At 37.6% G+C, this 14,021-nt stretch overlaps 2 protein-coding genes across 2 annotated transcripts; both read right to left on the bottom strand.

Moving 5' to 3' along the window:
* Positions 1–1,356: 1,356 nt before the first annotated feature.
* LOC116298193 (uncharacterized) lies at positions 1,357–6,896 on the bottom strand. Its single transcript, XM_089032285.1, has 5 exons — positions 6,796–6,896; positions 3,302–3,488; positions 2,624–2,928; positions 1,716–1,981; positions 1,357–1,461 (listed from the first exon to the last, which is right to left on the bottom strand). The coding sequence occupies exons 2-5, from the start codon at positions 3,465–3,467 to the stop codon at positions 1,416–1,418; spliced, it is 783 nt and encodes a 260-aa protein (XP_088888411.1). The 5' UTR covers positions 3,468–3,488; positions 6,796–6,896; the 3' UTR covers positions 1,357–1,415.
* A 721-nt stretch (positions 6,897–7,617) lies between these two features.
* LOC116290458 (uncharacterized) lies at positions 7,618–10,559 on the bottom strand. Its single transcript, XM_031697487.2, has 4 exons — positions 9,899–10,559; positions 8,710–9,014; positions 7,959–8,224; positions 7,618–7,735 (listed from the first exon to the last, which is right to left on the bottom strand). The coding sequence occupies exons 1-4, from the start codon at positions 10,047–10,049 to the stop codon at positions 7,690–7,692; spliced, it is 768 nt and encodes a 255-aa protein (XP_031553347.2). The 5' UTR covers positions 10,050–10,559; the 3' UTR covers positions 7,618–7,689.
* Between the last annotated feature and the right edge of the window lie 3,462 nt (positions 10,560–14,021).

The following is a 14,021-nucleotide window of genomic DNA, read 5'->3' on the forward strand; positions in this document are numbered from 1 at the left end:
CGCAAATAGCCTGCCAATGTTTCACGTGGAAATCATATGATTAAGCTATTCGAAAATGAATAAAACTCTGAAAATAATGCATTTTAAAATTTTGGTATAATTTTAGCATTGAAAATAGAGTTTCCCGCGCTGTGAGAGCGGTGATTGAGGTTTTCCAAAGTTTGCCAGAGCGGAGTCAATATCGAAACGTTTGTTTTAATCCTGTATTTCGACTTTTCTCTGATATTCAAGTCTAAAATTTTGCTAAAACAATTATTTTCCTCGGACTCAGTGATTATGGCGAAAATTGCTGAATATAGCTTGTAGCTCGAAGACTATTGGCTCGATAAATATTCCACCGATAATCGCTTCGCTTTTCGGCAAAATTATTTTATTACTATGACCAAAAAAATAGATTTGTTAGTAAAGAAAATTGAATAAAAACAAAATCGCAGCTCATTTTTTTTTGTAGTAAAAAGGAAATTATTTTTGGAAAATTAAATTGTATCAGCCAGACTGACTGATTCATTATACGCTTAATGTCTGGTCGCGAGGGAATTCCTGAGTCGGGATACATTTAGATTTAGCTAATGTCACGTGGTCATCTTTCAACCAATGAGAGTGTTCGTTATAGCTTCGAGAAATGCGCGGGAAAACGAGACGCGCCCCGCAACTGAGGCGATTTGCAAATCAGTATGAAAGAATGAATTCGAAGAATGCAGATAAACTTTACCTACGATGGATCAAACTTTCACATTTAATATCAGGAAAAAGACTTATTTTTGATACTCGATGATATAATTTTGGGAACAAGTGCAATGTCTTCCATTAATTTTAGGCATAGTTTGCAATTGCTTACTATCAATCACGTGACTTTTTGGAGTTGACTGGGGGGCAAACAAGCGAATTGCTGGGGGGCAACTAGAGGATGCTAAGTCAAAACATATCAAAAAAAGTCCTCAAACTATTGTATTTGACTGTTTTCACGACATCAAACCAGAAAATAAGAGATCAAAACAACCTCCAGGATTCTACAAGCCATCAAAAAAGAGCTATTACCAGAAGTGACGTCTATTGATAGCAACCTATAGAAAAAAAATAGAAACTCTCCTACGAAGGCTCGCTTCACAACACTTCAGTAAAACACTCAACTCACAGGTTGTATTTTTTTTGGAGGGATAAAAACCGGATAACCGGTGAAAATTCTCGTGTTAAGATGGAAGATAGAGAGAGAGAGAGAGATAAACATACGAGTCGTTCATCAGGCATCGAGTAGCCACCGTAGCAGAGGATACCACTCCTTCTAACCTTCAGAATATATAAAAATGACAAATGCCAAGAGAATACTTGATATTCTCTTGCAAAAACCACAAGGTGTTGACTCTGAATAGCTTCGTGTTTATTGTTAAAATTTGCGGCTGATGAATACAAACGTTTCAGATACGGCGAAGATATCCATTCATTATTTCTGATCCATTGTATCTGAAAAATATGGATTCATCTTATCAGTAGCTATTCAAAAACTCCAAGGGTAAATAAAATTAGAGTTTAGTTTAACGAACACCAATTAAAACCATGGAGTTCTTGAATCCAATATATTAAGTCTAATTTGCATGTGATATTAGCATGCTGTATTAAACTCGTGGTAGCCTTTCTGTCAGCGTTTGCGCATGACAGTTAGAATCCACTCAACCAAGATACATTTTGAGATGGGTCTATTGCTATTCTTCACTTACCCAAAGAAGTCGGTGTATTCTTTATCAATAAGATAGCGAGTTGGATGTTTCTTCATGAATGCTTCAACATGCTCTAGTTTTTCTCGTCCCCATTCTTCGTATTTGACGTCATCGAAAAGACTCGCGCCGGACGCTGTAGGTATTAGTGGGTTGGTGTCTTCGATGGCCATGTAGTCCCCAGGCTCCGTGAATTGATCAATGTAGTCTAGAACACCGACCACGTTCACGTGTGAATCCTCTGACACGAACCAAGGGTGTGGTAAACTCTGAATTCAAATAAGTAAATGAATGAATGAATGAGGAAACTAAAGAATGGGGGAAGGAAAATAGAAACGACTGAAGAATTAAACGAGAAAACAAAAGGAAAGAAAGAAAGAAAAAAGGAAGGAAAATAGCTATTTTTATACCAGCTATTTAAAGTCAGCTACACTTTTAAATACAGTTAATAAGCAGATCTAATGTGATATATTTGCCTGTTGAGGGACAGACACAAACACGCCAAAGTACGCGAATATACGTGCAAAATGTGCAAAGACTTCATCCAATGCATAAATAACTCATGCATTCATGTTTAGGAAATTAAGTTTAGTTGGCATTGCAGTGCATTTTGGGGCTGGAAAAATTCCCCTAAAATAGTTCCTATGGTTACTATGATTACACCGCTTCCTTACGTATCACTATTGGCTTTGTGCGCATATTACTACACATCCATAGTGGAATGATACAGAAAGTACATAACCATCATCAAAATCTGCCGATCTGTGGGGCGCATCATGCCAAAGACGTAGAATAGACCCGTTTCGAATTCCAAATTACCGCTGTGTTTCTTGATTACAGACTCATTTGCGTTTGTGCAGATTTTGAATTCCAATCTGGTCTATTAAGTCTTGTTTGATTATACAGCAAACCTTGAGCATTTCAGGCGGGAAGGTCTTCTGGATTTCATTACAGTCTCCCTGTAAAAATGTCAGATCGTTTCTCTTCTCCCTCGCCAGTGGTTCCAGTAAACCAAGGTCGATATCCACAGAGTAAACATGACTTTTACAGCCAAACATTTGAAGTGTGTCAGCCATCCATACCGCTGACCCACCGCTGTTTGCTCCAAACTCCAGTACCGTACGAGGCTTGACATCCCAGAACAGCTGTTGATAGGTGACGATTATAAAAGGGCTTTTCATTAATATACATCCACGCCAGCGAGTTTTATACTTTCCTGAAAATAATGACAATAACAAATAACATCCCATGAACGAAGTTAATAAAAATAATAATATTTAAGATAATTATGATGAGGACGAGGGCGAGGACGACGACGATGATATGACGATGTTGAAAATAGCAATAGCAATATTAATAGCAATAGTAATAGTAATAGAAATAGCAATACCAATAATAATAGCATTACCAATTATAATAGCAATACTACTAATAATAGCAATACCAATAATAATAGCAATAGCTACGTTTTTGTTAGGGAAACAATAAATCCCATTCCATTATTGAAGACTGCGTTTCCATTCACAGTCGTTTCCCATTTTCCCAGCCCAAAATGAGGTGATTTATCTCATCATGACCCTGATTCATACCAAAACAGATAGATTTCCAGGCATCCAACGTATAGGCGCTTTTATCAGTCCTGTCCTCTAGCTTTTGCAGTTGGTGTTCCTTGGATACTTCATCCTGTACCTTAACGTTTAAGGCCTCGTAGTTCGTAGCATCGTTCATTCCTTGATGCATGATTGCTATCACCATGGGGATAGAGAGACACTCAACCTATAACATTCCCGAGAGGGTTGTTTACCTACAATTTACTTAGTTCATATTCTCTATATAGTCTCTATATAATGATCTATATTAATTATACCTGAAATCTTATATATTATACCAAGTGGGACACCAGGACAATGGGACACCATAACATCTCTATATACTAAGCTTATATCTTAGTCTGTTGTATCAGGTGGATGCCAGCACCCTGGGTCACCTCAGCTTCTGTCCCAAGTCAACCCAAGTCAGCCAAGGACAACATATCATCTCTATATACATAGCTTATATCTTAGTCTGTTGTATCAGGGGGGATGCCTGGACACTGGGTCACCTCAGCTACTGTCCTGGGTCAACCTGGGTCAGCCAAGGACAACATAACATCTCTTTGTACTTAGCTTATATCTTAGTCTGTTGTATCAGGTGGGATGCCAGTACACTGGGTCACCTCAACTGATATTTACTACTAAATACATAATCCTTCAAAGGAATCTTTGTTAGGTTGTTTTATTGCCTTTTTTGAACAACATAGCCCTGGTGTTAGTTAAGGTGACTGCCTACTTTTGGAAATTGATTTAAACTTTATTTTAAACTTCGATTTTCCGAATTGAAAATTAATGCTGATTCCAAATCTGGAAAGAAAAATAGGGTGTCCCGCGCTCGTTTTCGAGATAATCAGCATTTAATGGAAGCCTATGCACGAGCATTTGGAGTGAAAATTACACCACCGGAAGTGATTAGAAAAAATTTAAGATTCATAAGATAATAGTTATTTGCATACTATATGATTGCACGAATGAAGGCTAGTCAATCATTCTACAATAATACATAGATATTTTCGACAAAAAGACAAAGAGATGCATTGATTTGTCGTGTTTCGTAATTTCGGTGCTCTTAAAAAATCTCATAAAGTCGAACAAAAATTCCTACAAAAATCTATTTTTTCGTGTGTTACGGATTTAAACTTTTCCTAAAATGTTGATATGACCTAGATTTGTAGGAGCTTTTTCGAATGAGCTATTAAAAAATAGAGAGTCCCGTGCAAAATTTGAGGGTTTTGCCCTGTTGAAGCCAAAAACGTGTATGGTTCTTCAATAAAATCTTGTAGATTTTTCAGCGGTTTTTGAGCAACGTGCACATCGTGGGATCAATTCAAATGTTCAAAAGTAGGCAGCCACCTTAAGTGTGGAGTTCCGGTTTATAATTATCTACATTTATTGCTATTGATGTAATTGTATTTCAAAATATGGGCTTGTGGCAAAACAGTGCATTATTATGTCTTTATGAGGATGTGCACTGAGAAAACATATTTCTTGATAAAAAGAAAGTTTGGTGTTCATAAGTTAAAGTAATGTCACAGTATTAAATTCAAAAATTTCTTCATCGAAGAAAACATCTGATGCCATACATTCATCATACTGAGATTTCTGAGAAAGAATGAGACATTCAAATTACAGTTTACTTGGTTACAGAAACATAGTGATTATGCTTGCTGATATTATATCAGATTGTTGAATCTACTACCATGGAATCAAAAGGGTGGTAATTTAGATTATACATGCATGGGATATAAAAGGTAAAAAAGGTAAAGGTAATATATTTTACTTCGATAACGGGGGGAGTGGTGGGAGCTAGGGTTATTAATTCTAAAATAGCGATTTTAAATTAATTTTTTTTTCAGAATTATTGTACTGTTTACCAATGAACACAATAACTGACTGTGGTGTCCAATGCTAACCTGGGTTGGCCCAGGACAGTAGCTGAGGTGACCCAGTGTCCTGGCATTCCACCTGATACAACAGACTAAGATATAAGCTAAGTACAAAGAGATGTTATGTTGTCCTTGGCTGACCCAGGTTGACCCAGGACAGTAGCTGAGGTGACCCAGTGTCCAGGCATCCCCCCTGATACAACAGACTAAGATATAAGATAAGTACATAGAGATGTTATGGTGTCCTTGGCTGACCCAGGTCAACCCAGGACAGTAGCTGAGGTGACCCAGTGTCCAGGCATCCCCCCTGATACAACAGACTAAGATATAAGCTAAGTACAAAGAGATGTTATGTTGTCCTTGGCTGACCCAGGTTGACCCAGGACAGTAGCTGAGGTGACCCAGTGTCCAGGCATCCCCCCTGATACAACAGACTAAGATATAAGATAAGTACATAGAGATGTTATGGTGTCCTTTGCTGACACAGGTCAACCCAGGACAGAAGCTGAGGTGACCCAGTGTCCTGGTGTCCCACCTGATACAACAGACTAAGATATAAGCTATGTATATAGAGATGTTTGGTTTCCCAACCTAAATTCGACTACCATTTTACGAAGTTAAGTCTGAAACTTGGCCAGGATCTTGTAAGATTAATGGTCTTATCAAAGTTTCGGTTGTTAATAATAATGAATATTATAAATTTAATCCTCAAAGAGGAAGCATAGATCACAAAGTGGTTTTCACTAGGGTCCTAACAGAAAGAATTACAAAATATATTAATTCCTAGTAATTACTAAATTGTTAAAGAAGAAAGTAAAGGTTAGGAGATCGGGCTGAGAGTTAGTGTCAGCAGAGTTAATATATTAAATCTGGTGTCAGTAATGGATTCGGTAATAGCTGCTTGCTCTGTTCTTCTTTCTACACTACTGAGAAAGCCTGATCAAAATCGATCGTTCAAGAAAAAGCCTATATATAGCTACGAAATGTTCTGATATAACGAACACTCTCATTGGTTGAATGATGCCTATGTAACACTACCTAAATCTAAATGTATCCCGACCGGGAAATAAGTAACCTAATATTTCCCGCTCGGGAAATAAGTTGCACGTGACAAGAATGGTAAAAATAAACCAGTGCACGTTATCAAAACGTGAAAAACGCTGGTGGCGTGATATTTTGCACCAATCACAAACAACAAAGCGGGAGCAGATAGTTTGCTTGAATTTTCAGCATAAATGGAGCTCGAAGCAAAACAACAGATATTTCCCAGTCTTTCTACAGAGAAATTACAGACTTTCATTGAGAAAAAGGATTCGGAAAATACGAAAAAAGCGACTAAAAATGCTGTTGGTACTCTCCTCGCTTTTTGGTAGAGAAATACACATACAAGACCGTAAATGTATGGTACCTCGGCTTCGCCTCGTTAAACATCGAGGCTCGGGAAAACGAAATTAACTATTTCGTCGCGAGCAGACATCAAGTGTATATCATATACATCAAAATAGAAATGAAATAAATCATCTTGAAATTGTACAAAGACCTCTGCAAGCAGAATAATTTAATAACATGCATTTTGTACAAAGGAATGTAGCAAAATAGACTGACCTTGTTCCGAAGCGACCAAAAGACTCCCTTGAATGAAGGCGTGTACAAGTAATATTCCACAGGAACCCCAAAGTCTATATCTCTGGGTTTCACAATATTAATGACCCACAGCTCACGTTCCTCTTGTCCTCCTTTCTCGGTGCTGACCAAGAGGAACGTTTTTAGTTAAGGAGGCTCGGAACAGTTTTTCTTCAATCTAAGTCGGATGACATAGCACTTGAAAAAAAAGATGTTCTCAAAATTTTTGATATTCAAACTAAAAAAGATCAAAACTCTAAGGTGTCATTTCTTCAAATTTTGCATATGGCTTTGAATTGGTTCATGTTTTCGAAAAAATTTAAAAACTCTGTAAGAGGGAAATTTATTAATTTTAACGAATTCCGCCAAAAAGAAGATTACGATACAAAGTTTAAAAATTCCGGTTTTTAAAAAAATTCACCGTTTGGTTCCTGAGTTATGATTTTTTGAATTAACGTTTTTGATGGAATAACAAAATAACGTCTTACATCATTTTGTTATGCTCTTTGTGATCTTTGGCTTATAGTGTGAGGCTTTCCGAGTTTAATTGCTGTCATATTATAGCCATATTAATTTGTTTAATTCAAAATATTGAGTATATGTGAAAGCACAAAACACTTTCCAGCTGCCTTCAATTTTAAAATCGCGCGCTACATCAAACGTCCGAAACCACAGGAAGCCCAAACTTTCGTTACGGCAAGGGAGATATATACATACGAGTCGTTCAATCAAGCATCGAGTAATCAAGAAAGCGCCGTAGCAAAGGATACCACCCTCTCTAGCCTTCTGAATATATATAGAAATGACAAATACGCAACGTGTGGACACTGATAACTTGGTGTTTATTGAAATACGCCGGTGATGAATACAGACGATTCAGATACGGCGAAGATATCCGTTCATATTTTCTGATCCATTGTATCTGAAAAATATGGATTCATCTTATCAGTAGCTATTCAAAAACTCCGAGGGTAAATAAAATTAAAGTTTGGTTTAATGAACACCAATTAAAACCACGGAGTTCTTGAATCCAATATATTAGGTTAATTTGCATGTTATATTTCTGTCAGCGTTTGCGCATAACAGTTAGAATCCACTCAACCAAGATAAATTTTGAGATGGGTCTATTGCTATTCTTCACTTACCCAAAGAAGTCGGTGTATTCTTTATCAATAAGATAGCGAGTTGGATGTTTCTTCATGAATGCTTCAACATGCTCTAGTTTTTCTCGTCCCCATTCTTCATATTTGACGTCATCGAAAAGACTCGCGCCAGACGTTGTAGGGGCCAGTGGGTTGGTGTCTTCGATGGCGATGTAGTCCCCAGGCTCCGTGAATTGATCAATGTAGTCTAGAACACCGACCACGTTCACGTGTGAATCCTCTGACACGAACCAAGGGTGTGGTAAACTCTGAATTCAAATAAGTAAATGAATGAATGAATGAATGAATAAGGAAAGAACAAAGGATTGAGGAAAGGAATGAACGAACGGTACGAAAGAAACGAACGCACGAACGAAAGAATAAAAAAGCGAACCAACTAAGAAACAAAGCAATGAATGAACGAAGTAACATCGAAGAAAGAAAAAATATCTTCATATTTTTGCAAGTTTTTTAATATAAAACAAATGTCTTACTACTCTCATGAGGGAATACAAATTTGAATAAGAAAGAAAATTTGCGAAGCATCTTGATTACGTGGGAGTCAAATAACACCATCATGCAAACGTCCTATTGCAGTTACGAAACTGTCGTATTACACAAAAAGTACAAAACCATCAACCATCAAAATATGTTCATCTGTGCATTGCATTGGACTTAGAGCTAGCTACACCCCAGCAGCCAAAACATCTTTGTGAGATATTTTAGATATTTAAGAAGTCTTGTTCTTGCAAACCTTGAGCATTTCAGGCGGGAAAGTCTTCTGGATTTCATTACAGTCTCCCTGTAAAAAGGTCAGATCATTTCTCTTCTCCCTCGCCAGTGGTTCCAGTAAACCAAGGTTGATATCCACAGAGTAAACATGACTTTTACAGCCAAACATTTGAAGTGTGTCAGCCATCCATACCGCTGACCCACCGCTGTTTGCTCCAAACTCCAGTACCGTACGAGGCTTGACATCCCAGAACAGCTGTTGATAGGTGACGATAAGAAAAGGGCTTTTCATTAATATACATCCACGCCAGCGAGTTTTATACTTTCCTGAAAATAATGACAATTATAATTTATTTACAGATGAACAAAGATATAAAAAAAATAATTCTCAAACGAATTCATTAATAATACATGAGGACAAAATAATTAAAATCACTAGAGTGAAGGAGGTTTGAAAATGTGATTTTAACTAGCATAAAATTTGGGAAAATTATGCTTTGAATTTCTCCAAGAATAGTTTGAAAGAATGTCTCATCCTTTATCCAAACACCTCGAAGCTGGCTAAAAAGAAATTCGGCTCTGCTTTTCTCTGTTGAATACGACGTTTCAGTGCATGATGGCGTCATTTGACTCCCACTACCAAGATGCTTCGCGAATTTTCTTTCCTATTTAGATTCGTATTTTCTCATGACAATAGCAAGACAATTGGTGCTAATTCACTCAACAAGAGAAATTATACAAGGGAGTCTGGTAGTAGAAGTCAATAACGCCATTTTGCAAACGTCCTGTTCATTTCTCTGTGTTTGAATATTGGATAAAACATTCTTTCAGGTGATTGATACATTACTTGAACATGGGATTGACACTACATATTTTAGAAGTGTATATTGTCCGTTTGAGTGCTTGCAATTTAATCGAGCCCTAATATAATGTTCTTTCACCAGGGTCCTGAAGGAGGGGTCTTAATCCAGGAGGTATTTTAAATGTAAACTATGATTCAATTTCTAGTAAATGATAAAATGAGGTGTTTTCTCCCTCCGTAAAGATCAACATGTGAGTTGAGCGTTGTGCCGGCATAGAATATTAAACGAAGTGGTAGGGTGAGTTAGCGAAAAGTGTCCCCAATTAGTGCGAAAGCGCTAGAACTAGACACTTTATGAAAGTGATTTTTACTTATTTTTACTTATCCCCATCAGGACCCTGATTCATACCAAGATAGATAGATTTCCAGGTGTCCAAGGTGTAAGTGCCTTTATCAGTTCTGTCCTCTAGCTTCTCCAGTTGGTGGTCCTTGGATACTTCTTTCTGTATCCTAATGTTAGTGTTCATGTAGTTGGTAGAATCGTTCGGTTCTTGAGGCATGATTGCTGTCTCTCTACGGAGAAAGACAGTAGTCTACCTATAAGATCCGTACATTATGAACATTAGCGTGGGATTGGTTTTTGTATCCTTCATGTGACAGCAGCCATGTTGGATGGCAGACAATACAACCGTTTTACATAAGAAAGAATTCAAATCCCGAGAGCAAAGGGATTTTATTGTTTTGCCATATAACCACAGGCAGTCCAAGCCAAAACCTTATTAGTAAAATGGGCGTCAAAATCACCAAGAGAAATTACAAAAAAAATTATTCGACTGTGGCCGGCCACCAGCTGTGCCGACTGCCACAGTTGTACACACTCCGGACACACTCCGGACACACTCCGGGAATACAAAGGTATGGCTGCCAATTTTATTATGCAATAACACGGAATTCGATTATCTAAAGTATTTGATGGAGATGGAATTGAATAAGTAAGAGACATTTCAACATCCTGATGTCCTGGTAGGCTATTGGGAAAATACAAAAATGCCCAAGATATATTTAGCGGGTTGCGAAATGAGCGAAGTACATAACTTATAGTAAAGATAATTTTACGGCGCAAGGGAATGGATTTTTGGATATCATATTGATTCACATAAAATCATCTTGAAAGCGTTACAAAATGAATTCTGCAACCAGGGTTGATTGATCAACATATTTAAAAAACTTTGTAAGAAATTGCACACATTACAACATTATACAACTTAGTAAGTTCAGTAGATCGGAGACTTACGAAACTTTGCACTATATATAAATTCGTACAATTTTGTTAGTTAACTTTCGCATGGATATATTGTATGCACTCTAATAATAAACATGTACTTTGTACAAAACAATGTAAGAAAATGGACCAAGAGATAAGTTATATATGACCTACCTTGATCCAAACTATGACACGACCCTCTTGAATGAAGGTCCGCAGTGCACGAAGCGATGTTACAGCCAACGAGAGGCCGCGATGACGTAATGTGCAATCATGTTTAGCCTCGATTTTGTGCATATTCACGTTAATATTCATGTATTCCAGTGAAAGTCCGTGTTTGTGTTGTTGAATTTGTAAGCGAAGTTGTGCATTTTTTACTGTACCGTTGGTATTTGTGAATATTTAGAAGACAAACTGATCTCCAACGCAGCCCCCCACTTACCCTCCCCCCCCCCCCCCCCCCTCGTCCCCATATCAAATACAAACACTCCCTTAATTCATATATGTATGTCTACTTCCATAAACTTTAACTTGGATTTTATATTTTGGGCAGAGTTCACTATTATCTTGAACATTTAGTGAAACACAAAGGAACTATAAACCTAGACGTTTGTTAATCCATATACAGCATTCGTGTTTGTGTTGTATACGATATATAAACTATCAAATAGAGTTGATCCGCGCAGTATACGAAGCAACTTATGCACCGACATTTGATGTTTTGATGACGTCATGTGAAAACCAGCAATTAAGAATTAATAATGTATTCAATATTACTCACTACGGCAAGTAGTTCATTATTTCGACCCGCAATACACTGATCATGAAAGCTTTGTGTTTGTAACAATGGGGAAGTAAATTAAGATCGACATTGGTTCGACGTTTGCCGCCAGGTGGGCACTTTAGTCGGCCTTCCACCGAACGAACCTATGTTAAATAGTTAGTCCGACGTTTGCCCTGAGCCTTAGTCGGTGGAAGGCCGACTAAAGGGCCTACCCCATTGTTACAAACACAAAGCTATCATGATCAGTGTATTGCGGGTCGAAATAATGAAATGCTAAGCAAAGCGCCATCTTTGCAGGCAAAATGGCGCGGGTTTTTAGCGACTTTAAACGGAGCAAAACGTAATTCGATGGAGGACATTACGAAAGTCTAGCGAAGCCTTCTTTGACTCCTCTGACACAGAAGAGTTAAAGGAGGCTCTGCCCGCCACAGCAGGGTTTCGAAGAGTATAATCAACGCAAAACCAAATCCAACGGACCCCAACGACGGCACATCGGCTTACCCTAAAAAATCTAGGTTGTTACCCCATCCCCATCCCTCCCCCCCTCCCCTGAACGTAGGGCAGTTCTTGAGATAGCGTGACGGACTTAGCTGGCAATGACGCCAGCCAAACAGAACCGATATTGAGTCATGATTTTTTTAAATGGACCTTTATCACACGGCGGCCATGTTTATTCTCATGAGAATAAAAACCTTTATTTCCCCAGCATAAACTTATTCTCAAGCGCTCGAATTTGAGGCTACGCGTGGTGGAATCTATTGTTCAATCCAACATGGCTGCCGCTTGAATAATGCCCATCAGCCGACAACTTGTATTCTATCTATCCAGTGCATAGTCATTAACAATCATCTTTGTGCAAGGATACTGTGAAGTATAGTGAAGACAAATAAGAAGTGAGTAGATTTCGTAATAAATATTTTCAATTTTTTTATAGAACAAAGCTAGGAGGGCCATGTTATTCCTAAACTTGGCTTATCTCCTCAAGTCTCCAGTGGTTCGGGTTTTCCTCCCTCAGCAAAACCTCGTAACTTTAATGTGAACAACAGAGTCTCTCCTCTTTCTCTCCCTTCTTTAGGCGGGAACGAGGGTGACATTTTCCCACCCGTAAAAAATACCAAGATAAAATAGACTCTGGTAGCAACGATTGACACTCTATCTGTAAGCTAGCCGTGTACCCTGTCTTTGATCAGTCAAGTAGTCGTTTCAAAGGTTGTTTTGTCTTAAGTTTAGTTAATTCAATAGCTATAGCCTATTTTAATTTCACGTTCTTTAAAACTCATGACGATATTTCTATGTTGATGTTATTATTCAATCATTGTTTTTCTTACTGTACAACCTAGAAAAAGAAGAGCAATAACTCATTGCGTGACAAGCACAAACAGACAACAATACATTTCAAAAATTTGCTAACAGAGATGGATAAGCTGACAATCGATTCGCTAAAAATGAAATAGATATCACAATTCTATTTAATGAGGCCCTGCATGTTGAGGATAAAATTCCGACAAGCGAAATGACCCCGAAACGGCGACACAAGGGTCACGAACTTTAAAGTCAGCACGAGTCAATAGAGAGCATACCATAATATCCGTCAAAAACATTGTTAAAAAAATCAAGTCCAAACATTTGCAAAAGTAAGTTCAGTAGACCTCAGTGTTCCTAAAAAACTTTGCACTAATTTGTACAACTTTGTTAATTAGAGTGCAAACAATTTATATATGAAACACTGATTTTTCGTTTTCAGCCACGTGTATTTTGATGGTGCTAATGTACTTTTTGGTGCCAATCAAAAAACAATCCTTATGACCATGTAAAGCTACTTATAATACAACGCTGAGCCAAAAATTGGAGCATTAGAGAATTTATAAAACGAGCTATGAGCGAACGAAGTAATTACCAATATTTTACTGTAAATGTATGGTGAAAACTCGCTGGATGATATCTAGTATCATCAAAACAAGGGCGCTAGGGCAAAAATTGGTGTTTTTTTTAGCCGTTAGACTCTGTTATATTGGTGTTTTTTAAACGTTAGAAACTGTTTAAACTGTTACCTATCTGTATTGCTATGTGCTGGCTTGATTTGTTCAGTTTTCATTTCACAATGTTCATTCTTGGTTATTCTAGGGGATTTGGATTAACTTATTAACTTATTAACCGACGCGTACGCTTACGTAAGCGGTCAGTTCGTTATGTACGATTGAACCGTTGGTCACAGCAATATTTTTGGCGTATATAGACGGGAAAACTGAACAAATCAAGCCAGCACATAGCAGTACAGATACGTAACAGTTTAAACAGTTTCTAACGTTTAAAAAACACCAATATAACAGAGTCTAACGGCAAAAAAAAAAACACCAATTTTTGCCCTAGCGCCCTTGATCCAAACAGGGCGGCCAAAATTAAAAATAAAAATTAATGACAGAATTGAAATTCATCAAATTCACTTCAAACATGTACAAATCCAATTTATAGAATTGAACAACG

The sequence above is a fragment of the Actinia tenebrosa genome, unplaced genomic scaffold (genome assembly GCF_029948245.1).
Source record: "Actinia tenebrosa isolate PJP-AT-01 unplaced genomic scaffold, QUT_ActTen_1.0 PGA_scaffold1__47_contigs__length_23844297, whole genome shotgun sequence".
Lineage (NCBI taxonomy): Eukaryota > Metazoa > Cnidaria > Anthozoa > Actiniaria > Actiniidae > Actinia > Actinia tenebrosa.

Coding starts and splice junctions, on each gene's coding strand:
- LOC116298193 (XM_089032285.1), bottom strand. CDS start 3,467: ATGGTGATAGCAATCATGCATCAAGGAATGAACGATGCTACGAACTAC. Junction 2,929..3,301: donor CTGGAAATCTATCTGTTTTG/GTATGAATCAGG, acceptor CATTATTTTCAG/GAAAGTATAAAACTCGCTGG. Junction 1,462..1,715: donor GAATACACCGACTTCTTTGG/GTAAGTGAAGAA, acceptor CATATTTTTCAG/ATACAATGGATCAGAAATAA.
- LOC116290458 (XM_031697487.2), bottom strand. CDS start 10,049: ATGCCTCAAGAACCGAACGATTCTACCAACTACATGAACACTAACATT. Junction 9,015..9,898: donor CTGGAAATCTATCTATCTTG/GTATGAATCAGG, acceptor CATTATTTTCAG/GAAAGTATAAAACTCGCTGG. Junction 7,736..7,958: donor GAATACACCGACTTCTTTGG/GTAAGTGAAGAA, acceptor CATATTTTTCAG/ATACAATGGATCAGAAAATA.